Source organism: Amphiprion ocellaris, chromosome 19, assembly GCF_022539595.1.
Source record: "Amphiprion ocellaris isolate individual 3 ecotype Okinawa chromosome 19, ASM2253959v1, whole genome shotgun sequence".
NCBI lineage: Eukaryota > Metazoa > Chordata > Actinopteri > Pomacentridae > Amphiprion > Amphiprion ocellaris.
In genome coordinates, this window is record NC_072784.1 from 29054908 (window position 1) to 29081204 (window position 26297).

At 46.1% G+C, this 26297-nt stretch overlaps 2 protein-coding genes across 11 annotated transcripts in view; both read left to right on the forward strand.

Moving 5' to 3' along the window:
• The window catches only part of cep112 (centrosomal protein 112), a 162505-nt gene extending 144127 nt beyond the window's left edge, over positions 1–18378 (forward strand). For 7 of the 9 annotated variants that reach the window (XM_023267140.3, XM_035946785.2, XM_035946788.2 and 4 more), the window contains 2 exons: positions 1365–1429; positions 1871–2131. In XM_023267140.3, the coding sequence (XP_023122908.2) occupies positions 1365–1429; positions 1871–1874 (69 nt within the window). In that variant the 3' untranslated portion in view covers positions 1875–2131. Of the gene's footprint in view, positions 1–1364; positions 1430–1870; positions 2132–5353; positions 5452–18270 lie in introns of those variants that run through there. The other 2 variants (XM_035946786.2, XM_055005186.1) reach the window with 2 other exon arrangements.
• axin2 (axin 2 (conductin, axil)) overlaps positions 1881–26297 on the forward strand; it is a 30213-nt gene continuing 5796 nt past the window's right edge. The window contains exons 1-8 of one of the 2 annotated variants that reach the window (XM_055005189.1): positions 1881–1912; positions 18271–19178; positions 20450–20581; positions 22595–22697; positions 24499–24639; positions 24720–25252; positions 25334–25510; positions 25597–25812. In XM_055005189.1, the coding sequence (XP_054861164.1) occupies positions 18385–19178; positions 20450–20581; positions 22595–22697; positions 24499–24639; positions 24720–25252; positions 25334–25510; positions 25597–25812 (2096 nt within the window). In that variant the 5' untranslated portion in view covers positions 1881–1912; positions 18271–18384. Of the gene's footprint in view, positions 1913–16771; positions 17249–18270; positions 19179–20449; positions 20582–22594; positions 22698–24498; positions 24640–24719; positions 25253–25333; positions 25511–25596; positions 25813–26297 lie in introns of those variants that run through there. The other variant, XM_023267146.3, reaches the window with a different exon arrangement.

Genomic DNA, 26297 nt, shown 5'->3' on the forward strand with positions numbered 1-26297 from the left:
CTTTACATGCATTTATACTCAACACCAGCTTATATTAACCTTCAAATAAAATATCTAACCATATAACCAAACAAACTACACCTTTACCTTTGAATTATAGGACTATTGGTAGTAGTAAAGCACATCAGTCCTACCAGACTGTTAGTTAGCAAGGCACTGAATCCCTACCACACACAACTTCCTGCTGAGGGTAAATGTGTAGTGTTTAATTGGGAGGACTGTTCAGCCTTTTTTTGTAGATGATGTTCTTTTGTCTTTCTACAAATCTATCATAACTGGTTGAAACTGAATCAGCATGAGTGCGTACGTCGGAGTTATTTGTTTGAAAGAGACCAAAGATCTGTTCGGCATGGTTTTGATGCAGCACTCGATTATAGACGTTGCTTTCGCTCTGGACCCTGCCAGGCCTCCTCATAAACCTTAGTCTCTCCTCGTCTCTCCGTCAGCTCCCACAATCAACCCGTGCACCACCACATTCATATTACATGTTTCTCCTCTGAGCCTCGTCTCTTGTCTCTCGCTAATAAGGGCTTCCATTTTCGCAGCATTTCCATAGTAAATAACGGCGTAGTAACGATAACAAGAGCGTGCAGTGTGAGTTTTTGCAAAACGGGCTCATCATAAACCCCTGCCTTGTTCAAATAGGTCCTCCAAGATCCCATTTCAGAGCTCAGACCGCAGCTCTGTGATCGGATATGTTTATAAAATGTAATTCACAACCAGAGCGGTCTCTCCTCTCATTGACAGTGTCTTGGGTTTTGCACATTAAAGTGCATTATTTTTACATAGCGAGAAAAAAAGAAAAAGGTACGGAGAGTTTTGTGTCTCTGGAGGCATCTGACCGCATTTCGGTGGGGTTTTGCATTTACTTTACCAGTGTGAGGTGCCAGATGAAATGCTAGAACTTGAACTGAGGTCTCCCCCACAGAAAGGAATGCACCCTCGGCTCCAGTACGGTAGTCCCAGAACAATACGGATTCTTTTGGAGCTGTGATTATTCTGCCAGGCTCTAGATGCCGTGTAAATGTAGCTGGGGTTTATTTTCACTTTAGCCAAAGACACTTCATAAATAAACGTACACTTTGTAGCCAAACAAAAGAGCGGCTCTGCCTCCTCTCAGAGCTCCTAACCTCAGCTAACCTGGTCCAGAATCGCCCTCGTGTCCCAGCGTGGCTTCACCCTGCTGCCCCCATCTCCTGACCCTCGACCCCTGCCTCAACAACCGGCCTTTTCTTCCGCTCTCCCCTCCTCGGCTAACCCACTCCACCCAGAAGCATTTCCCTTTTCTGCATCCTCGTTTTTGAAGACAGCACATTACGACGATAACCCGCCGCTGTGTTTTGCTTTGTTTGTCTGTGTTGCAGGTCACCTTCCTTCAGAAGAGAGCCTCTTTGCTACAGGAAGACCTGGATGCCTCTCGCAGCAGGAGGTCAGCACATTTAGATTGTATAGAAACAGACACTCAACATCCAGCAGCACTCCTCTGTTACACTCTTTTAATGCTGCAAATGCATTAGATGAAGACTGTGAGAGCTTCCAGTCCAGAGGGCTTTGATTTATCACACTGTAGCAGCCATTTATGTCTTTATGAGAAGCATCTATACATAGGCAATGATGAGAGAAGTTGTCAAACGCCGCTGTCGCTCACATCTCTGCAAAAATCTCTCAGGACTGTCAGTCAGGCACTTCACAGCAAATAGTCGTTCCGCTGTACTCCACACCGCACTCCTTAAAGCGACTCTGATGTTAGCAGCCATAAAGGAGCAGTCAATCAGAGAGTTAGTTTGAATTTCTTCTTCAAGATCTTTAATATGGATGCAGCTGAATTATGATGTCAGTTTAAAGGTTTAACGTTAGAATCTCTCTGCAGGTAACTGGACGCTGCACTGGAACGTGAAGGACGCCATCAGATGTGAGCAAATTTGACTGTTACAAGTATTTCACACACCTGTCATGCCATGGAGCAGCCATCTTTTAGTTTGATGTGTTCTCTCATGAAATATTTATTCATTGTCTCGTTGAAACATAATATTTTTACACTCTCAGCCTGTTACATTGTTCAGTTTTATCATTTTTGGCATTGATGTTATGTACATGAATTCATCGTTTTTAATAAAAACTTTACATCTTTTTTTTGCTGTCCTGGTTCATTCTGAGCATGTTTTTCATCTTCTTCCAATACCTCGTAATTAATCCCTCCATTAGGCCGAGTCGTGCTGTTGCCTTTGTTTTTCTATGACCACAACATGCGTGTTAACCAAGATTAGCTGTGCGACTGAAGTCAAAGACCTTCAGCTCCAATCTCTCCCATCACTATTTAGCCTCGCCTCTCTGCACCGGCCCCCGTTTGAACTGTAAAGTGTAGTTGGGGGTTTGTGGCTGGTTCAGATAAAGAGCGCTGCGAGTCGATTGTTTGAACCTCAGGCCAAAGGCTACAGTTCTGGGCCCCAGAGTTTCTGCCACCGCTTTGTGTTTTACCAGCGGCTCCACGCAAACCCAATGACTCAGACGCTGGAGTCCACAAAATGGCCGCCGCGTCTCCTCCAGAGTTTGGAGGTTTTGATGATAATAACATTTGGTGGACCGAGGAAAGGCTTCGTAATGAGCCCCTATTGTTGGTATTCTGTGTCTCTGGTAGGTGAGGAATGCATGGGCTTGAATACTGATCATTTCCAAAGACTCTGCTTCTTGGAAAACAGTTTGGAGGTGTTACTAAATTCCTAAATCAGATTTGATTTCAAAGAGACCTCTGCACTTATTTGCATTGGAATTGCTTTCTTTTTACACCCGCAGTTCACGCACTTCACGTGTTCCCATTGTCCGTGACCTGCTCTGCCGTCTCCAAATGAAACACGATTCCCGTCTCTGTATTTATTTGATGTGCTGATTCTGCTGCCCAGGCAGAGAGTGAAGGAGAAAGAGAAGAATAGAAAAAGAGACAAAAGGAGAGACGACTGTCAGACCAACATCTGAGAAACAGGAATTTGGTCTTTCAGCACAAAGTCTTTGTAGCCTCTGTTGTTTCTGGAAGAGGTGCACAGAGGATTCAGAACTGTTGCAACACAGAGTCCTTGGTGGAGAAGCAGTTGTGTGCATTTAAAGAAGTATGTGTTTTTGAAAGTAGCTTATTTGTGCATATTATGTTGTTATCTGGATATGGCTTCAGTTTGCCTCAGTTGAACTAGTTGTAAAATGTTCAGACTGTTTACAAAGGTGGATGACGCATCAACACTTCCTACAGCTGTACAGGGTATCCCTAAAGGCTGGACACATAGGAAACCACAGATTAAATATGGTTTTGTCGAAAGAAGAACGAGTTGAACTGGTACTTCTCAGTGGATGTGAAGGATGGACATATGGAAAGATAGGGTTAGGATTAGAGAAGTGATTTTTTTGGGGGCTAGCATGAATTTTAGCCATGACCAATCCTTTAGTTTCGGCTGATTGGTCGTCCAGAATGGGGTTTGTCCATGACACTGCCCGTTTCCTTAAACTTTTTAACCACCTTCACCACCGTGGAAAAGCCAAGTGGAATCCTCTTTGGATCACTTGCATTAAATCCGTCTGCTGTCTTTCAATATGTCCATCCTTCACGTCCACTGAGAAGTACCAGTTCAACTCTTTCTTCTTTAACAAAGCCATATTTAATCTCTGTTTCCTATGTGTCCACACTCTACGGACACCCTGTGCAAAAGTGAAGCTAAAATGCAAAAATAGATGCCTCAGTTGTGATGTTAATGATTGAAACGAATGACAGCAAACCACACGGTTAAGAAAAGGAACTGTTCTTCGACATCTCCGACTACTTTATTTAGAGTAGTTGTCAATCACGAAACCATAAACCTGTTGTATCGTAACAAATAACTAATCAAATATAAGCTTATGAGAAAACCACTTGAACAAGCATCAGCATGTTAAGAAGAACTTCATTTGACAGAATTCACATTTGGGGAAAATTAAATTGTGCCATTTGCTAGCATGAAGGTGTTGGAGTTTATGACTTTTATAGGAACCAATCAAGAGAGGGTAATCTAGATATTTTGGCCTCAAGATTTCCAGCTATTTTTTGTTCAGGAAGGTTCCTAATTGACTTGTATCCATGTGCTTGTATGCCATGATAAGGGTTCATTGAATATTATAAATGCCAACAGAAGGTGCTTCCTGTTTTATCACCTTTAGCTGGTCCATCACGATGCTAAAAACGACGCGTCGTCCACATGCAAAATCATCTAAAATTACGTAGCTAAGTGTAAGTGCAGTCAGATTCTAGATGGATGTTTTTTTCTATATGGATTCTCTGATCTTTCCTCAACCTCAACATTTTCCATCAAAGTCAAGGCAAAGTGTTTCAGAAAAGGACGATTAATGTTTTTTAACTTTTCAAATCTAATCAATGCGTCCTCTTTGCCACATCTCAAAGAATTCTGAGTTTTTTAACATCTTTTTGAAGAATTACAGCACTGAAATTCAAGGATTCAAATTTGCAGATTTGAGGATAAACTTGATTTATGGTTGTAATTTTAGAAGAATTACAGCCAAACTACATTGACTACGTTCATACCAAAACTGCATGTCATGGCTGAGGTACCTAAAAACAATGTTAAGGACTTTAGTGTGTAAATGAAAAGATATAAGCACAGATTGTCTGTGTGGTTACATTTAGTGCAGTTCCAGTGTTGCTTCACACCATAAAAACCTGACAAAAGAATGAGTAGGACTCCATTTAACTTCCTGCGTCCTCCAAATATCCACTTTTTTTAATGTGGTATTTATTAGATGTTGTTTCCTAACGCCTCTACCTGCAACTAGATAGTTAGAAGCTTGAAATGACAAACTGCCTTCCTTGTCCTCTCCTTGTTTTTGGAGTAACTCTACTGTTCTAAACCTCTCCTGGTTATATGTGGATAATGATGCACAGTTTTGCCTCCGTCTCCTTGATGGAGCACAGAAAATTTTACACAATTAATCAAGAAGAACGAGAAATGAGGAGAAATCCACCCACGTGTGGTCAGTTGCTGCTAAAAATGAGTGCTATTGTCAGATTATCAGCTTTGGGAAACTAGTAAATTGTGACATGCAGGTCTTTCCTGATTCTGTCATCAGAAAACGGGTTTCAGATGTCGTTAAAAAGACGAGCACTTTGTTTGACTAGATCTAAAGGTTAATGTGTCCTGAGGCTTATTTAGCAGACCCTTGTTTTGCTCATTTACACCCAAACAAGCTCCAGCCGTAACCTTTCCTTTAATCTGTGTTATTGCCCCGGCATAGTTTCACTCTAATTGATTCTCTACCACCAGAATTACCTCCATAATTGTGCTTGTGTAAATACAAGGCATGAATGTCATTTCCACAGAGCCGACATGGCCCCATTAAGGATCAAAGCCGTCGCTTCCTCTCCCAGTTATCTCCACATCAGACAGCGGACCGTTGTGTGGCAGCAGCAGAGGGCGGTCAGGGAGCTCCAAAGGTTTCCGCTCATCCACCGTATTCTCATCTCGTGCTGTTGTATGATGCTTGTTCAGAAGAAATTTGGGCGACTTTCATGTGCTTCAGGTTGTAATGTTTGGATGAGGGGTTTTCTTGAGTGACTGTCAACTGAAAATGTGGTTTATTTGCACAACCAGCTTTTGTTATGTGTGATCTATTCTTGTCGGATATCATAGGGGTTATAGAATAGAATAGAATAGAATAGAATAGAATAGAATAGAATAGAATAGAATAGAATAGCTTTTATTGTCATTGTGTTAAAAATACAGTGAAATTGGAACACTGCTGCAGTCAAGTGTTTCATTCAACACATATCCGTACCATAAAACCCACATAAAACCCCAATAAAGACACATATCAGACAATCAGTCACACATAATAATTAGAAAAGCACTCAGAGAGCGCAGAAGTCCACCAAGACTGTTCATCTCCCCACATGGAATTATCAGAAATGCAGCATTCTTTTTTTTTTTTTTAGAAATACAGCAATTTTTTTTTAGAAATGCAGCATTTGTTAATTAGTTATTGATCAGAAACCACGGCAACATAGAATGTGTCCATTTAATATAGATGTACCCACAAACAAAATGACCTTGCACTGAGTACAGGCGTGTGTTCTGCATGTGTACATTATGTACGGATACCGAATCACGTGACCTAAATATGTAGCGGGCGGCGGGAGTTGATGGGACTCAGAAACACCCCCACAATTTAATCAGTTGTTCCTTGTATCATTTCCAATGAATATGTCCTGATAAGTCCGTAGCGGTGGATTTGTAGTAGGATCGCAATCGTGATCGTCAACAGGCAGCTGACATAGTGTTCACTTGTTGTCATGGTTACAGTGACACCGTGCCACTATCTCACAATGATACAGAAATCTTTAACAAATCCATGGATCCAGACTATAAGTCGCATCACTGTCTAAATCTAATCACTTGGTCGTTGTGTCATTTCTGACCTTCCCTGAAAATTTCATCCAAATCCGTTAATCCGTTTTTGAGTAATGTTGCTAACAGACAGAATAACAGACAGACAAACCAAGGCCAATTGTCACATGACCTCCACCACATTCCTTGGCTGAGTAACAAATTAAGGTACCGTGCATTCATATAATCATCCATCCATTATCTATACACCGCTTAATCCTCATCAGGGTCATGGGGGGCTGGAGTCTATCCCAGCTGACTGAGGGTGAAGGTTCACCTGGACAGGTAACAGTCTATCACAGGGCTACATATAGAGACAAACAATCACACTCACATTCACACCTACAGACACCAGTTAACCTCAGCATGTTTTTGGACTGTGGGAGGAAGTCGGAGAACCTAGAGAAAACCCAGCAGGGAAACCATGGAAACTCCACACAGAAAGATCCTGGGAAGGCTGGGACTCGAACCGGGGATCTTCTAGCTGTGAGGCAACAGTGCTAACCACCGAGCCTCATATAAAGATAGCTTAAAACCATTTAATAGAGAGATTGCTTGAGGATAAAAGCTGTTCCTGAACCTGTTAGTCCTACTTTTCAGACATCTATAGCGCGTTCCTGAGGGCAGTAGTTCCAGCAGTGAGTGGCCAGGATGGGAACAGTCTTGTAAGATATTTGTGGCTTTAGAGATTAGTCCAGCGTTGGCAATTTCCTCTAATGGGGAAAGAAGACAGCCAACAGTGTTCTGTGCAGTGTTAATGACTTTTTGTATTGCCTTTTTGTCCTTTGTGGAGCATCCAGTGCACCACACCGTCACACCAAGGATGTAGATTGAAGAGCCGTAATTTCCAATCTAATGTGGAATGATTCGAGGGCATCCACTGCCTCTCCTCGCTGTGTGCTGGCTGCTGCTGGGCCTCTGGGATCCACTGTACATCGGCGTGTGATTGACAAAGTCATTGTTTGCATGTGTGCCACTGGATCTTTTTATAGAGCTGTACTCTGAGTCAGACCCTAGGAGGCCGGTGTTTGGCTGCTGTACTCTGCTTGCATAAATAAACCTGTTTATTGCCAACACTTCTCACACAACACCCCCAATGCATTTCACGTACGCTGCTTATTCTGTCTTCCATCGTGTTTTCTGCATTCTTTGTCTCTCTCCCAGCTCGTATCGGTGTCTCTTTGTTGACATGATATTTATGGCAGTGAGGTGTTTTTTTTTCTTCCCTTTTTTTTCCCCGGCCCTGTCACTCAAACGCAACAGGAGCTATGAAAAGGATATGCAGCTGTGTGATCTGAGAACAAGTGGGTTAGAGGCGATACAGCAGGTTGAGCTGGTGCGACTGTGGCATGAATCTGCCATCTGGGCTGATAGTGTGGGCTGAGCGGAGGGACAGCAGTCTGTGCATTCAAGACAGTGTGGGAGGTTCGTCTGTATCGCTTGCCCTATGCCTCTGTCTGGGTATCTGCTATCTCTGTCTCGCAGTTTCTGTTTATCTCCCTCAACCTCTCTACCTAAAGATGGGTGAGTAAACGGTGGCAACTTCCAGGCTAACAATCTGCTCATAAAGTTGAAAATGTTTGTTTCTGATCTCCTTTTTGCTTTTATCTCTGTGCTGTGATGGTCATCCTGCTGACTGCATTTACATTTATCGCTCAGAAACTTTTTTGGGGGTTGTTTTTTCATGTCGGGTTCCTCAACTGACTCAAGTGCACAAAACAAGAAGACTTTACAAGATGAATAATCTTGTATAGAAGTGAACTTAGAGGCCACTGAACTCACATTAAGGTTTCACATTGTTATCCATCCACCCATCCATTATCTATACACCACTTAATCGTCATTAGGATGGAGTCTATCCCAGCTGACTTGGGGCCAAGGCAGGGGACACCTGGACAAGTAACAGTCTATCACAGGGCAATAAATAGAAACCAACAATCACACTCACATTCACACCTGCAGACAATTTAGGCACCAATTAACCTCAGCATGTCTTTGGACTGTGGGAGGAAGCTGGAGAACCCGGAGAAAACCCATGCATACACAGGGAGAACATGCAAACTCCATGCAGAAAGATCCCAGGAAGGCCGGGATGTGAATAGGGAATCTTCTAGCTGCAAGGCGAAATGCTAACCACCAACCACTGTGCTCATTTTCAGCAATCTAATGTAAGTCTTACATGCCACATTTTAGTGTCTGTAGCTTTAAACGCAGCTGAGCTGGTGCTGTCCATGCCTCCTTCAGGAAGAAGACTCTCTCTGTCTCTGTGATTGACAGTGTGGAGCAAAACAGCTTGGTGCATTTACATGTTTTGCTCAGAAACAATTTTTTGTTTTTTTTTTCATATTGGATTCCTGTGTAGGCTGCACAGTGGCTTGGTGGTTAGCATGTCACCTTGCAGCTGTAAGGTCCCAGGTTTGCGTCCCAGACTTTCCAGGATCTTTCTGTGTGGAGTTTGCATGTTCTCCTTGTGCATGCGTGGGTTTTCTCTGGGTTCTCCAGCTTCCTCCCACAGTCCAAAACATACTGAGATTAACTGGTGATTCTAAATTGTCTGTAGGTGTGAATGTGAGTGTGATTGTTTGTCCCTATATGTTACCCTGCGATCGACTGTTAACTGTCCAGTGTGTCCCCTGCCTTCACCCTAAGTCAGCTGGGAAAGACTCCAGCCCCCCCCCCCCCCCCCCCCCCCCCCCCCCCCCCCCCCGACCCTAATGAGGATTAAGCGGCGTATAGATAATGGATGGATGGATTCCTGTGTGAACTTGTTGGGTTCCTCAACTGACCCAAGTGCATAAAAAACAACAAGACTTTACCCGGTGAATAATGTTGTATGAAAGTAAACTTAGAGGCCACTGAACTTGGCATTTGCAGTTTTGCATAAAGGTTCCATATTGTTGTCATTTTCAGCTTTTTAATGTAAGTTTTACTGACCACATTTTGGTGTCTGTAGCTTTAAATGCAGCTGAGCTGGTGCTGTCACGCCCCCTTCAGGAAGAAGACTGTCTCTGTTTCTGTGATTGACAGTGTGGAGAAAACAGTTGTCCGAAAAGTAGCTGAGCATGTTGAGTGATCATTATATTTGGAAATTTCACTGAGAACACTACATAGTCATTGTTTTTCACTTGTGTATCGCGCGTTTATCTGCTTATTTTGCAGTTATAAAATCATTAGCTTAGGACTGCAGCTTAGTAATGGTTTTGAAGGTTAACATGTAGTCGTATTTTTGATATATTTGTTCCGTTGTTGGGCAATAGAACCAGAAAAATATGTAAATAAAAACAGCTTTACTGGAAGTTTGCCTGTATTAAGGTGCAGTATGTCTGAGCAAAAAGAGCAGATGTGGGTTTTGGTTGCACTGAAACACAACAGGTTTCAAATCAGTCTTAAAGTTTCAACCATCTCTGAACATCCTTCAGCTTCACTGTTTCCACAGAACTCTCACCTTTGGACGATCAAAGCTAATAATGTTGTTAGGCACATTAGCAGCACAACATGCTAACACTAATAATTATATTTCTATGGTGTCACCCCAAATACCAGCATGGTTCTGTGTCAGTGCTAACAGAACTTTACAGATCTCCCTGTTGTAGCTGTCTGATGCCACTTGGGGGTGCTGTAAAAATACGTTACAACCACAAATGGATGCTACTCTTGTTTGTTGGTTTCAAATCCGTCTTCATGTTTCTACGATCTCTGGACGTCCTTCAGCTTCACAGTTTACCCCAGAACTCTCATCTGTGGACGATCAAAGCTAATAATGTTGTTAGGCACATTAGCAGTGTAACATGCTAATATTAGCAGTTGTATTTTTATGGCATCAACCCAAATATCAACATGATTCTGTGTCGGTGCTAACAGAGCTTTACAGATCTCCCTGTTGGAATTGTCTGATGCCAAAATATGTCCAATAATCATAAATGTTTGCTACTCTTGTTTATGTTTGCGCCGTTGTTCGTCTTTTGCTTTTTCCTATTGACTGTGTAGTAAAGGTAAATGTAGTAGCCGTGACGACACCCATTGGTTGAAAGAAAACTGTTTTGAAACCTCGAGTTTAGCATTCGGCCATCTGCATTTTGGTCTTTTGAAATTGGATGTAAAGAGCGAATTGGCAACCCAGAAGTGACCTGACAGACACAAATCAGTCCTGCTTTTATTCATATTTCACTCTAAACGGGACCATAATTTACAAAATAAACACCATGCCATATTCAAAAAGTCTTAAAACTAGTGATTGAGACTGAAAACACTTAAGGAACCTGTTCACTGAGGTATCAGATTAAGTGAGAAGTACCACGACTTTATATTTACTTCTATACAATTTTTGCAACCAGAAGAGGCGCCCCTGAGTTGCTGGTCGTTAAAGAGAATGAAGCTTTAAGGGTTTTCCACATTCTTTTTCAAGCCCAGAGAAATCTTTTTTTTATACCTTCTATGGTTTCGCCGCCGCCACAGATGAGACAGAAGTCGCAGTGAAGTGAAGTGTGGTAATAAAAATAATACATCACGGTCTGACAGCATCACTAGAAGGCCTGTTGCATCAGCAGTCACAAGCGGCACTCATAGACACAAGCATTGTTCGTCATAATGAAAGAGCCATTTACCCTCTTCTGGTTCCAACAAATCAGCTTTTTGACCGACTCACAGTGTCGCCTCCCAACGGCAACACACTGTCCCCTGGATTCCTGTAATTTTTTCTGTCTGCACGGAAAAAGATGCCAATGAGGAACCAAGAATTAGCCTTTTAATACTTCAACTGTCCCACCGTCGCCGAGATAACCCTGCAGAACAAAGTTTGATCTAAAATGATGAAAAAGCGGTTTGAATTCCAGGGCTATCGCCTTATTATGCACTTCCACAGCATTATTTTGCTCACTGTTGCGCCATCTTTGTTTTGTGTTGAGTTTAATCCAATAAATGACATGTGTTTAAGGTAAATTTCTCCCTCGTTGAGCCGCTCTGTGACAGAATATTCATGTCATTGGGATAAAACAATATAAAATGTCACTACTTATATGTTTAACCTTCAGTGGTTGATTTACTTAACACTTGATCAGCCAGCATTATTGTTTAAGGATGCTAAGTCATTCATTTTCTGATATATACACTCAAATTTGAACATATTCAATTTAAAAACATTAGAATCAATCTTTAAGACTCATGTTGTGCCTCGCAAAAATGAAATCTCTTTGAGTTGTGATAATTTTCATGAATACTGCAGAGGTTGTGTCTTCTGAGGGCCACGAAACAGGCTGTCTAGAGAGGCGATGGACGAATACTTGATGTGAGATGTGAACAGCATGTACAGATATTTCTCTATGGTTCTCGTCTTCTCGCCAAGCGAGACAGTGTTTGAGCCGTCTGCCCTCCCGCCTCTGTTGCCATGGTGATCACCCTGTTGATATGGAGGCACCAAAGAGATGAAAATCTGGCGTCTGGTGAACGAACGAGCGAGTTAATCAGCTCACCGGTCAGGGGAACCCTGCACTCCAGAGTCAGGAAGGAGGAAGACGGGGTTAAAGTGACAGATTAGGGATGAGCGAGGGAGCCCGGGGTTCAGGTTAACACCGACTCGGAGACGGATCGCCGTCCTGTCAAGCGTGGCAGAACTGGGGCGTCCGGCCTGTGAAGTGTCTGCATGGTGCTTCGGCGCGAGCAGCAGAGGAAATGAAAGTCATTACTGTCAGTGTGGAGTGAGCTTCATGGCCCAAACGGGATTAGACAGTGCATCCGACATTGTTTCTATACATTGGTAGACTTAAAAGTCAAGCGCAAAATGGGATTAAAACGAGGGAAAAAAACCAATAAATAACCTTCAATGCCCCCCCTCCTCTTCCTCTCTTTTATTTCCTCCCTTCCCCTCCAGTTCCCACCTATTTCATGTCTCATTCTCCCTTTTCTCTTCCACCTGTCTCACTCCCGGTTCCACTCACATTCATCTTCCCCTTCTTCCATCATCAGAATTCACAGGTAGGCGCAGACTCCCACTCTCTGTTTTGCAAAAAAAAAAAAACATCCTTCTGAGGCCAATTGCTGCTTGAAACGCAGCTTCATTCCCCTCAAACTGAACCCTTTCAAAAACAAACCCCCCCTCACCACCACCTCCTCCTCCTCTTCCTCGTTCAAAACATCCCCATAACAAACCAGCGAATTGTTGCCCTTCCTTAACTTTTAAGGGTATTATGCACCATGTCCGACTTCAAAGCCTGTCTTAACTCCACACTTTAATTGTATCTTCCCCAGCTCGCTGCGTGCCATTTGATTCTGCTGACAACAGCACTTGTGCCTTCTCCTCGTCTGGCCACTGTTTGGTCCTGGTTGATGTTATGTGTTGACCCCCTCCACCTCCACCTCCACCTCCACCTCCACCACTGTTCCTCTCATCAGCTTCTTGCTCCCTTCATTGTCCCCCTGTTGTCACCTGCTTTGAAGAGGTAGCCTCCATTTCCTCTCTCGGCAGTCGGTTGTCGCCCCGGGTGTGTACACACCAAACAAACTTGAAACAGTAACCCCCTGTCCTACATTACTCTCTTTATCTGCTCTCTCTCTGTGCAAGCTGACTTCCTCCTCATGGCGCTAGTTGATAATTGCCATAAGCTTCCCTCTTGGTTTCATTTTCCATTGTCCTCCCCCAAATTCTTGGCTCTGGCTTGAGATAAAGGGATGAGTACTTCAAAGGGGTCTGCTAAGAGTTTAACCCCGAGCCGAAAGGAACGGCACACAATACTGTAATTGAGAGCAGTTACTGATCACAGAGCAGCAGCTCGGAGAGGACGGCGGCGGGAGACTCTGTGTTTACGGCTGCAACCGAGGTGGCCGGCAGCCGTTACGACCGACTCAGGAGAGCTCATAACCCCGTCGTAAAAACCTCTGAAGTGGCCGGATAGGAGGTGTTTTCCATCAAATCTAACTTTAGATAACGTCCAGAGCTGAGCCGCTTTGTGTTCGTAGAGAAAGAGGCAGTCAGCATTAGTGATTTATACCTTCCCTTTCGTCTCTATTTATACTTCCCTTTGTAGTAGGTCTGAAGTTGACCTGTCCCTGTAATAATATCTGCCCATAAAAAGAGACAGTTACATCCCATAACCTCTCCCCTCAGAGCCCTCTTTCAAAGCTCTTTTTATAGGGCCAAGGACACCCCCAGTCGCAGACCTGGGGTCAGCTCCTGAGGGGGGAAGACCCGACCTATGGGGACCACAGAGGGGCTTGACAAGGCAGGACACGAGGGCCCAACTGGCCCCAGGTACCGGCAGGGGGTCGGCAGCATCGCCATGGTGATGGTTTCCACCCCGGTGTGTTTACTGTCAGAGGTCAGCGTGGGCCCTCCAGAGTTAACAAAGACTGACGTTGTCTGGAGACACTCTGAATATTAGCCAGATGACCTGCAAACCCACCGCCGGACTGGATGAGCCTTCAGGAGATCAGAGACGGTGTTGGTCCAGTTTGACTGGTGAGCATCTGGCTCTGCTCCAGATGTTCAACATACTGTAAATGACTTCACAGCTTTTTTTTTGTGTCATACTCAAATACTTTGTTTCAAGGTATCTCAGCTGTTCATTCATTACCATTAGCGAAGCATCTCAGCCTCTCTGCTCTTCTACTCACTAGTTTTTATACATTATCTTTGTGTAAACTCATCCAGATCATGGTTACCCTGAGAACTTAAGATATTTAATTTTTGATTCTTAAAAACATTTCACGTCTGATTGTATAGCTACAGAAAGACCTCGACTGACTAGACGAGTCTTTAATGAGATCAGAGACGTTGTTGGTGCCGTTGGGCTGCTCCAGATGTTGAACATTCTGTACATGAATTCACAACTTCTTTTGTGCGTCACACTCAAATACTCATCTATTTCTTTGAAGGTATCTCAGCTCTTCATTCATTACCGTCAGCAAAGAATCTCAGCTTCTCTGCTCCATTCTTAACTAGTTGTCATGCATTTTGTTTGTGTGAATTCTCATCCAGGTCATGTTAATCCGAAGAGATTCAGACTTTCTGTTTTAATTTCTGAAGACATTTCGTCTCTGACTATATGGCCACAGAAAGACTTCGACTCTGTGGACCAGAGGTTGTGTTTGTGCAGTTTTTAAGTCTGACTTGTGAATGTTTCACATCTGGCTCTGCTCCAGATGTTGAACATACTGTACGTGACTTCACAACTTTTTTGTGTCACACTCAAATACTCATGTGTTTCTTTGAAGGTATCTCAGCTGTTCATTCATACCTTTAGCTAAGCTTTTCAGCCTCTCTGCTCCTTTCCTCACTAGTTTTCATGCTTTATCTTTCTGTAAATTCATCCAGGTCATGGTTCTCCTGAGAACTTTAGACATTTCATTTGAAGACATTTCACGTCTCACTGTGTAGCTACAGAAACACCTCGACTGTGTGGATGAACTTTTACGTGATGAGAGATTGTGTTTGTGCAGTTTCAAGTCTGACTCGTGAGCGTTTTACATCTGGTTCTGCTCCAGATGTTGCATATACCGTAAATGATTTCACAACATTTTTTGAGTCACACCCAAGTACTCATCTATTTCTTTCGAGGTATTTCTGCTGTTCTTCCATTACCTTTCAGATGTGTATTTTAAATGTTCATTCATTACCTTTTGCAAAGTGTTTCAGCTTCTCTGCTCCATTGTTAACTAGCTTTCATGCATTTTGTTTGTGTAAATTCTCGATCATTCAGGTCATGTTAATCCAAAGAGATTCAGACTTTCTATTTTTGATTTTTGAAGACAATTCACATTTCAGACCTCAACTGTGTGGATCAGAGATTGTGTTTGTGCAGTTTTAAAGTCTGACTTGTTAGCATTTCATATCTAGCATGGCTCCAGATGTTGCATATACTTTGCATGATTTCTCAAGTACTCAAACACCACTATTTGTTGTAGTTTATGCGTTTCTTTGAAGATATCTCAGCTGTTCATCCATTACTTTTTTCAACGTTTTTCAGCTTCTCTGCTCCTTTGTTCTCTAATTTTCATGCATTATCTTTGTGTAAATGCTCAATCATCCAGCCTATTTTTTTAACCTCTCATCCATGAGATTTCTTCAGGTCTGAACCGAAGAAGCCTCTTGGATAAAACATCTTCAAGTGCAGCTGCCTGAATCTCTTAGGATTAGTTTTCATGCACTTTCAACATGTGGCGTTCAGGTGTTGCTGCTTTTATTTTATTCAAAGTCTAATTTCAGTTTTAATCAGTTGAGCTTCTCTGCAAACTTTCCACAAAACCCCCTGAGGAACCGTGGGCTACAAGCTGCTCATCCTTTGCCGGGACAGTGAGTTTGATGTCGACACGTTGGGAATGTTTTCTGAGTTTGAAAGTGGCCTTTGAGTGAGGAACGATCCCTTAGTCATCGCGGCTGCTTCCTCTTTTATTAACCTTGATGGGAAGCGAGGCGTCAGGGGAGAAAGTTTCATAGCACCTTTAGCAAACAGGCTGATCAAAGTGTTTGCCGTCTTTGTACTGTACTTTTTTGGATCCTCCGTCCGCTGAGACAACAAGGACACACAGACACCTACTGTCTCTCTTTCAAGAATATAGCCAGTCATCCTCCACAAAGGCTCCCCTGTGGCGCTCATTTGAAGACTAAAGACCCATCCAAACACTGTTGACTCTGTCCAATAAACACTATTACCATCACCGACTAATAAAGGAAGTGCTGTGTCCAGAACGTCCATTGCTGCTGCTTCCAAACATGGACGGATTGATGGATGTATATTGGACGTCTGGGGCCTTTTTTTTAATCTTATCTGCAGTTAAGGAGCTGCAAAGAGGAGTTTGTCTTGTGTTGCTTAACATCCTTCAGAGAACTTATCCTCAGTGAGCAGATGTTTTAATCTGCCACTGGTAGGAGTGACAACAGCTCTCTGATTCCATTTCCTAGTTGCAACACTAAATATAAACAAATCATTAGATGGAGGAAAGTCACTGTGTTTTTATTTACAAACAACAAATTGTGATGCAAAGAACTTGTTGCAGCTCAGCAAGTGTTTGGCTCCTGCAGCTGGGCTAAACAGTGGACTCACAGGATTGAAAATTAAATCATTATCCTGCAGGATTATTGTGTTGTTTTGGCTTGTGGTCAAAAAATATCACAAATGTGCTGTTTAATGCATGTACTGTGCATGTGCATTGTGCAGCTCCGGGACTCCAGTGGGTTAATGTGAAGAACTATGCAGGTCCAGAGCAGGAAAAAAAACGATCCCTGCGTCTTTAAAGTTTATGTAGCAACAGAGGGATTGTAGCGATAATGCTATTGGGGCGGTAGATCAGTTACTTCTGACGCTCCAAAGCCTCGGGGAGTTGGCTCAAGATTGCCTGTCTTTGATAAGGTCCTCACACTGGAGCTGCAACTTCGTGATCTGGGAAAAGATCGCAAAAACGCGGCGAAAAAGCGCCCGGGTCTGGAAATAAAGCGAGCCACCTTTAAAATACGCGTCTTCCCGACAGACCGAGACCCATCTGGGGAAGCTCCGGCTCCGGTTTCTATTTTTTCTGAGGCTTCCATCTGCATTTGTTTTTTATGCAGCTGTCGGGACCCGGCAGTCGGTTCCTCACTTTGAAGTGCGCTGCTCAGCCTCCCGGTTCAGTCGGAGCTGGAGTCGCCTACAGGAGAGACCGGAGCGGCATGGCAGCCTGACGCAGGGAGGAGACAGGGAGGAGGCACTACTGCGAGCTTTTCCCCCTCTCCACAGCATTTTGCTCTCCGTAAACCGACTCGGACCGTATGTGGACGCCAGCCTTGTGGATTATACGCGCTTTTCTGTGGATAAAAATCCCTGGAGTTTAAAAAAAACATTTGGACGCGAACTCGTGGATCGATGGTAAGTTCCAGAGTTGCGCCTCCTCACCGGCCCCCACTGGAGCGCTTTGATGTGCTGTTGACTCGCCTTTGAAGTAACGTTCTGCGGGAAACGACGCGCTTTTCTTCCGTTTAAACGCCGTTAAAAACGCACCGAATCGCTCGCGTCCCCGGTCACTTTGGTTTTCTTTTCGGTTACGTTGCGATTGTAGACGCGAATTTGAAAGTAGGGACCTCTAAGAAAAGTGCTGCTTTCTTTTTGTGGAATTCCTCCCCCACAAGATCAGAGACTTTGGTGTACTTGGACCGGACAGAGGCTGTTTGTTCGCCTTAGAGAAAACTGAGCAGCGACGTGACAGTTTGAACTGCACTCAGCTTTAATGTGAAAGTGTCAGTTTGCATGTAGAACATCTGCACGGTTCGTTCTGCTGCTCGGTAACGATCAGCTGCGTGTTTTTTACGCATCGGTGGCTCCACATTAACTATTTTGGTCACGTTTTTCCTTCTGCTGGAGTTTGTCCCACGTCGGTGTCCTACAGGTCCACTGCTCACATTTAGCTGCTGGTGATGAGCTGAGGGAAGTGTCGGTGGACGGTAACGGAGGAGCAGCAGCCGGACTCAGAGCCTGGAATCAGGCTGATGGATCCGGAGGCGTCCAGCCGCGTCCGTGCGTAAAGCTGTGATAAGTGTGAGATTCCTGCTGATGTGTGGCTGACATTCGTGTAATTATCACGGCTCGTGTTGTGATCGGGGCAGGAGGATGTTGCCTCATCGCTCAGGTGGATTTTCACTGTGAGACTTTACTGTTAAACTGCTGTTAAAATGCGTCCTGGCGCCTCGGTGAAAATCACATTTCCTGAGATATGAAGAAGTGCTGTTTATGTAATGCTGCTGCAGCGTTTCTCCAGTTTTTTTCTCTCTCCTGTGAACTAGTCTGTCTGTTTCTGTAGAAGTCAGAGAGTCTGAGAAGACTCTTACTGCGTCTGGGGCTCTTTGAAGTTGGGGCGGATCTGGTTTTGATTAGATCGATACTTTGTGTTTCAGAGAGAAGACGGGCAGCCGGAGAGAAGCTCCCCGCTGACATAAGAGAGTGAGGAGATTACAGTAGAAGCTCAGAGGAGGAACAACACTCGGCTCTCTGCTGCTGCCTCCAGAGCCATGAGCCGGCCGCTTATGGACCATATCGCCAGTAGTTTCAGCGAAGATGCTCCTCGACCCCCGGTGCCTGGGGAGGAGGGCGAGGCGCCCTGCTACCCCGGCAAACTCGCAATGATGAAGCCCCTGGAACCCCCCAAAGCCGCGCTGCTCGGCTCTTCGGGCTCCTCGGCCAGGAGGAACGAGGATGGTCTGGGGGAGCCCGAGGGGAGTGCCTCCCCGGATTCTCCGCTCTCCCGGTGGACCAAGTCTTTGCACTCCCTGCTCGGGGACCAGGACGGCGCTCTGCTCTTCAGGACGTTCCTGGAGAGGGAGAAATGTGTCGACACTTTAGACTTCTGGTTCGCCTGCAACGGCTTCAGGCAGATGGACCTCAAGGATACCAAAACGCAGAGAGTGGCCAAAGCAATTTACAAGCGCTACATCGAGAACAACAGCATCGTCGCCAAACAGCTGAAACCCGCGACCAAGACCTTCATCCGGGATAATATCAAGAAGCAGCACATCGACTCTGCCATGTTCGACCAGGCGCAGACGGAGATCCAGAGCAACATGGAGGAGAACGCCTACCAGATGTTCCTGACCTCTGACATTTACCTCGAGTACGTGAGGACTGGAGGAGAAAACCCGAGTCTCGTCAACTCCAACGGCCTGGCCGACCTGAAGGTGGTGTGTGGATACCTGCCCACGCTCAACGAGGAGGAGGAGTGGAGCTGTGACTTCAAAGCCAAAGCTCTGGTGGGACTGTCGGCCAAGGTGCAGAGGGCCCCGGTGACCCTGATGGAGAGGGCGTACAGGTAGGACAGCAGCACCTTCTCACTCCACATCTCACTTAGTTCACCCCGCAGACAGCTTTTAGCATGTGTAGAAATGCAACACATGTTTTCCTGCAGCTCCATTCCACAGTTTGGAGCCTCCGTGGCCCTCCTCTCCCCACTCAGCCTTCCAGCAGCAGCAGCCCTCTGCTGGCGCTGGCCTGGATTTCTGGGGCTTTGAAATAGTTCCGCAGAATAAGAGATCGTCTTCCACAGGAAAAGTTCACAGAGCAGGGCTGGCTCTGGCCCCAGCCAGCAAATAATAGATGATGACATTGCTATGCTATGCTTCCTCCTGCACCAACGCTGTCCACATATAAATCTATAGGGGGATGCTCTGTAGTCCCATTAGGTTAAAACTGCACCCAGATCAGATCCGGTTAGAGGCCTGCTGTTGTGGTTTTAGATGGTAGCAGCATCTTCAGACTCAGTGACAGCAGACTGACAGCTACCTGCTCTGGACAAGCAGCCACTGACAGCTGCAGTGATGAAACAGGTTTAATCAGCCACTTTTCCCAACCTCTCACCTGAAAACAAACCCTGAATCCACAATCCAGACCCCGCCACTCCCTTCTTCCCCTTCGTCTCTTGTTTGTATCATTCCTCCTCTAATTCCCTCCTTTGCTGCTTTTTTATTTCTGTCTTCTCCACTTTTTTTTCTTTTTTTTTTGAAAACTCAGCGATGCTTTTGGAGCGAAAGTGAGGGGGGAAAGAGAGCGGAAAGGAAGGACGGAGGTGGGGGTTGCAGGGAGGGAGGGAGGGAGTGCAACTCATGAAAGAAAGGGAGGGAGGAGAGAGGATAAATGAGGGGGTGAAAGAGAGGCAGGGAGGGAAGAATGCAAGGCCAGCTGTGTTAAATACCTGACTCTTTGCGAGCCCCTCTGAAGGTCAGCCTGGAGCTGGGGGCCTTCAGCTTTAGTCATGCTGGTGAAGACCACCCTCTCCCCCCGTCTCTCTCCCCTCTCTCCCCTTTCTTTCCTTCTCTGACACACTCTCATGCTTCCGCTCTGTACTTTTTTTTCTCCATGCTCTCTCCCCTCTTTCCTCCCCCTCTAAGAATGCACACACAGCGGGAGACGTATGCCGGCGAAAGTGCAGAAATGGAGATCGTCATTCGTTCATTACAACCTCAGAATCTCAGATCCACATAAACGGCTCCCTCCTCAGCGAGCCAAATGTCACCCACCTGTTGGATAGTGTTTCACGCAGTTGCATTAATGTTAATCTGATCTCTGTTGTTGTAACCTCCGCAGATCATACAAGAGAGGAGACTCGCTCAACCCCTGCCATGTGGGCTCCTTCGCCCCCGTCAGCAGCACCAATGACAGCGAGGTTTCCAGTGACGCCTTGACTGACGACGCCATGTCGGTGACTGACAGCAGTGTGTAAGTGGATATTATCCAAACACGAAAGCGAGTGTGTGTGAGGAGGGTGAAATGAGGTGCCGGGGATGTCCACGAGAGATTTCAGTGGCAGCTTTCCCCCTCAGCTGGTTGACCGGCTGGCTGTTGTGCAAATATTGATAGATTGTGGCCCATTGGAAAGCCAGGATGTGGAGTGGCTCGATGCCAAACCCCGTTCTGAAACTCATGTAATGTGGACTTTGTGAGTTGATATGTGGGAGCGAGTGCAGTGGCTTTAAATGTAGCGCATCGGTCGGCATGGCTTTGTAGGATTAACTGATCAGACAAGGCTTAATTGTTTCATCTGACAGGAGTCTAAAATGAAAGAGTTTGCAAAGAAGCGTGCAAAAGTTTGGCATTTTTGCTGCCTAGACTCTTTGCTCTCCTGCCTGTGGAATCAAAGCGGTGACTAATCAGTCGTGTTATGCAGCTGTCCACATGTGATCGGCGCTTATCTGCGTACGTGCCTCGGGCCTCGTTCCCGTCGAGGATTACTCGGCGTCGTCACGTGGCCCTCAAGTGACAAGGTGCCATGAGGTCATTGTGTGGTGCACAGCTCAAGGCCGGGAGCGCTCAGGTCAGCTGGTTCTGGACGCCAAGCAGAGCGACGTCGGCACAACTTGTTCTTTACCTCATCTCATCTGGGAGGTGTCAAGGCCTGATGTCAGTGAAAACAGCGAGGTTAACTCTGACCGAGATACTGATGGTTAGTGCAACCAGTGGGCCGGGCTGCAGGAAAATATGGCAGCTATAAAGACTTTTTTTTTTTTTTTTTTTTTTTTTTACAATAGGGAGTCTTCTGCTCTGGCATATCTCTAGACAGTCACCCTTCAAAGACACCGAGGCCTATATAGTCCTGTTCTGCTGTACTTTGCCCAGCATGGTGACAAAGCCGGGCCACGGGGACGCCTCATTTCCTGCCCACTCTGGCCTTGATCAGAATATCTGCTGCTCTTTAGGTCAGTTAAAAAGACCCATGAACATTTGAATCTCATTTACAGATAAAGAAAAAAACAGAAAAGGGGGAGAGAGAGTGGAGAAAAAAAGCAACGAGGGAGGAGGCGGTTGGGTGGGAAGAGAAAGAGAGTGGTGGAGGGGGGATTTTTGCTTATATCTTATTTATGGATTTGCTTGGACGCTGGGGAATGCAGCTGCGCAGACTTCAAACATTACCTTATCTTACAAACCAGCCTTTTGATGTGTGGAGATCAGAGGCTGGCTGCGGCAGCGCTTGCCAAATGAAGATTGGGAGGGGAGGGGGAGAGCTGCTTATGCGCATGACTGTGGCATTTCAAAGCAAAAGTGGAAAAGTGCTCCTCAGTTAGGCTAGGTCACCAGGAAACTGCTGTTTAGCATGAGAGGAAAGACACTGTTTTATACTGTCAAGCGCTGCGGTTTGAAGCCGGAGCTTTGCTGTTTGTTGTTTGATTTCATTTTTCCGCCAGTCAGCCGTTCGGTGCCTCAGTTAGATGTAACCAGGTTAGCTGCACCCTTGGGTCCTGTCCTGCAGTGACTCTTTCAATAAGCGTAATGAGGAGCTAATGCTAACAGTGTCCTCAGCTTTACATGGCAGTCAGTAGGGGAATGCTAATGCTGACGCTACTTCAGGCCAGAGCACACTGGGGCTGCAGGAAACGACCAGCAGGGCGCCCAGTGTTGTGCTGAAGCCAGAGCTGAAGATGAGTGTCATTTCTAGGGCAAAAAAAGCCTCCTACCACCTCAGTCAGAACCATACAGCACGATCCGCTCCAACACAAGACCAGAAATACTGGCTCGGTTTACCCCTGAGTGGCTTTTCTGTTTTTTGTTCTCAGATTAAGCCTGAAAGATGAAAAGCAAAACCGATCGGATGATTAATAAATTAGATTTCTTCTTGCTTGAAGTGTGTTTGATCTACCCAGTTGGCTAACGAGCCTCTTCCTGAATGGCTGTTTGGTCTTTAATGATGTATCTGATTGGGTAATTGACCTCTGTGATCTGTCTGCTCGCCCCCAGAGATGGCATCCCTCCATACAAACTGGGCTCCAAGAAGCAGCTACATAGGGAGATGCAGCGCAACATGAGGATGAACAGCCAAGTCTCTCTGCCTGCGTTCCCTGTAAGTACACAAACACACAAACACACACACACACACATGCTCAGAAGTCTTTCTGAGCCCGGGTCCCACAGTGTAATTTCCATACCACCCTCTGTTCCGGGTCTCTCTTGGTTCTATGAATAGTGCTGCGCAAACTGTATTTGGCATTCTCAATTCAACAACACCAGCAAAGATCTGAAGAGTAACGTCAAAGACCCAGCCTCCCACTCACACACACACACACACACACACACACACACACACACACACACACACACACACACACACACACACACACACACAAGCCCCCTCCCTACCTTTGGTGTCACCTACACCCCCATTAGGGTTCCTTGAAGTCGGTGGGAGACGGGGAGGTCTCTAAGCTGTTTATCGTCGCAGCGCTCGGAACACACCGGGGTTTTTTTCTTCCCCACCGATGCTGTAAATATGGAGAACGGGGAGAGATGAGGAAGATCTCTGCCGCTTTATCCCGAGGGCTCTGAAATCAGCCCGGTTCCTCAACAAAAACACAAAGATACTCAGACGCATTCACGCGCACGCAGCGCTTTGATCCGCAGATGAATGGAGCAAACGCAAAGGGAAATGACAACTTCCAACAGAGCTGGCCCCCTTTTTTTTTTTTCTCCACAGCACTGCCACCCCCCTCCCTCCCTCCCGACACACAAATGCTCCGCCAGCCCCCTCCTCTAAAAGTGAAGGATCTGAGGGAAGAGTTTGAGCGTGTCATGTGAGCTCTCAGCGGGTCAGAGGGGAGTTTAAGGCTTAAGAGAAACTGGCTTCAGGTTGTCCAGCTTGCAGAAGTAGCAGCTTGTTAAAGTAAACTTGATGTAACCCTCGTTTTTTTTTCTTTCTCAATGTTACGGGGTATTCAGCAGTCATTAGGAGGAGATCTACACATTGGATCTTATTCCGCTCCTCTCTCACTATCTGTCTTTTGCTTTATTTTTGCTTTCATTCTTGTTTTTGTTTCTTGTTCTGATTTTTAGCGATGGCTGCCATTCCCATGGTGCACCAGCCCCCGGCGCCATCAGACAGCCCCTCTTTTTCTCACTTTTTTCTCCCCTTTATCCCAACTACAAAGAGATACGAAAACTAAAAAAAAAAAAGGAGGAAAAATCAAGAAAGCGCCAGCACGAAAATGCAAATACTTTAAGATGTGTGCGCACACTGTCACTGCACTGTACCTTAAAGGTGCCCAGTGTGTGACGAGTCGGGGAGGGGGATAAATTACCTCAACCTCTCTCATCTTCCATCCTTTCTTGTCACCTTTATCTCCTTCCTCCACTCCTTTCCTCCCTTCGTTTTCTCCTGCACATCTCTGAATCTCAACTTCTCTCAATTTTTTTTTTTTATCCTTCATCCTTTCCTCCCTGGAGTTCTCTTCCACCCCCTGTCGATATATGGCTTTTATTCCTAGATGTAAAGCCACTGCTTCCCATCAATCTATCCCTCCATCCCTCCCTCCGCCACCCTATTCTCCCCCCACTGAGTGTTTGATATTTGACGAGGAAGCCTTTGAAGTGAGCTGACTTTAAAGTGGCCTGCTGATGATGACAGAGGGAGCCGGCCGAGGCCCGGCCCGGCCCGGCCCGGCCCAGCGTGACCGTGCAGCTAGCCTGCCACCCTTAAAGCAGCGCTGTAGCCCTGGGTGCTGATAGAGTGGCCTGATCATTACTGCCACTGGTGGAAAACAATGCATAAATTTAGACAGATGAGGCAAGAGGAGCTTGGATGTGTTTGTAGAAGTTGGCAGGCATGACGGGAATGATACAACCGCTAATGTACCTCCTTCTCCCCACAGCGGACTCGCCGTCCTCCCAAGGAGATGGTCCCGATGGAGCCGGCAGAGTTTGCAGCTCAGCTCATCTCCCGCCTGGAGAGCCTGAAGAGGGATCAGGACACCATCAGCTCTCTGGAGGAGAGGCTGCAGCAGATTCAGGAGGTTTGTGTGGGTTCTTACTGGGAATGTGAGTCGTGAGATGTCGTGTTTTTCCTGCTGCTGATGATTTTTGTTTTTGCCAGGAGGAGGAAAGAGAGGATACCGAGATCATGGGAAGTGCTCCACAGCTCTCCCCCCACCCCCTGACACTGCTGTCGGGCTCCTCTGATGAGGACCCCCAGGCCATCCTGGATGAACACCTTTCTCGGGTCCTGAAGACCCCCGGCTGCCAGTCCCCCGCTGTGATCCGGCACTCCCCTCGCTCCAGCTCCCCAGAGCACCGGCCGTTCACCCGTGGAGCTTTTGGAATCAAGTCGCTGGTGCGGACCGGACCCTCCACTTCCTCTGTCTCCAGTCCTGACCAGGGGGCGTTCACTCTGGCCCTGGAGCCCAACAAAACCCTCGTAAGCAGGCAGAGCACCAAGCACATCCACCACCACTACATCCACCATCACGCCAGTCCCAAGTCCAAGGAGCAGATAGAAAGGGAGGCGGCGCTCCGGGTGCACGGCGTTTGCTCCAGCGACGGCGACTGTCCGCCCTGCCAGCCTTACCAGCGCAGCCGCAGCCTGGGCAGGGAGATGTGTGGCTCCATCTCCACCGACAGCAGCGTGGGGTCAGTCCCAAGCACCTCTTAAAACCAGCATCCCTTTTATTTCCTGTTGTTCTTGCGCTGACTGATTCGTCTTCCTCGCAGGCGTTCCAGCTCTCTGTCGAGGCGAGTGTGTCGATCAGGAGCAGAGGACGGCGTTGCAGAAAGGTGCGTGGAGGACTGTGGACCCTTGCAGCTGCCCAGCGACACCACAGACCCGGCCCAGAACGTGCTGCAGTGGATCCTGGAAAGCAAACGGCAGGGAAGGCACAAGTCTCACAGGTGAGCGTCGACTAACACCCGGAGCGCTCGGTAGTCTCCTGATTTCCCGTCGGTGCATGTAGTCCTGACTTCTCTCTCCCTCGCAGCACCCAGAGCACCAAGAAGTCCTTCGGAGGCTCCTCTGCTCAGACTCATACGTGGGGCGGCGGTGGAAGCTGCGGCCACCTCCGCAGCCACCAGCCGGCCCAGCCGTTCATCCAAGACCCGGCCATGCCTCCCCTGCCTCCTCCCAACACTTTGGCCCAGCTGGAGGAGGCCTGCCGCCGACTGGAGGAGGTCTCCACCAAGACCACCAAGCAAAGGTTTGTTGACATTTCTGCTGTTGGCGTTTTATAAATCCACTTTCTAGAGCTGTCTCCGAACCCAAACCTTTTCAAAACATCAAACTGACCCTGTCTCTGCTTCTACCAATAGAAGAGTTAGACTCTTTACTGATATTAATAATATTTAGTACTATTCTGACATTATAGAACCCCTGTCTTCCAGTTATAAATCCATTGTGGTCCATGAAACAAAGGTAACCAGAGAGTACATTTTAAGTAATGCTCCTAGCCTTAGCCAACTTTCTTGTTCGGTCATTGCAGTTATGTCTTTTTTTAATCTTCTGAACCCCAAAACCGGTCATCTGGTTTGAAATGCATGCTGCTTTATTTAAAAATCGCAAAAATTACACCAATTATCATAGCGAGAAACTGTGAAAACATAAAAAATCAGCAGATTTTCAGCGGTCTCAAAATCAACCAGCAAGAAATCTGGAACATAGTTTAATTCTACATGTTTCATTTAT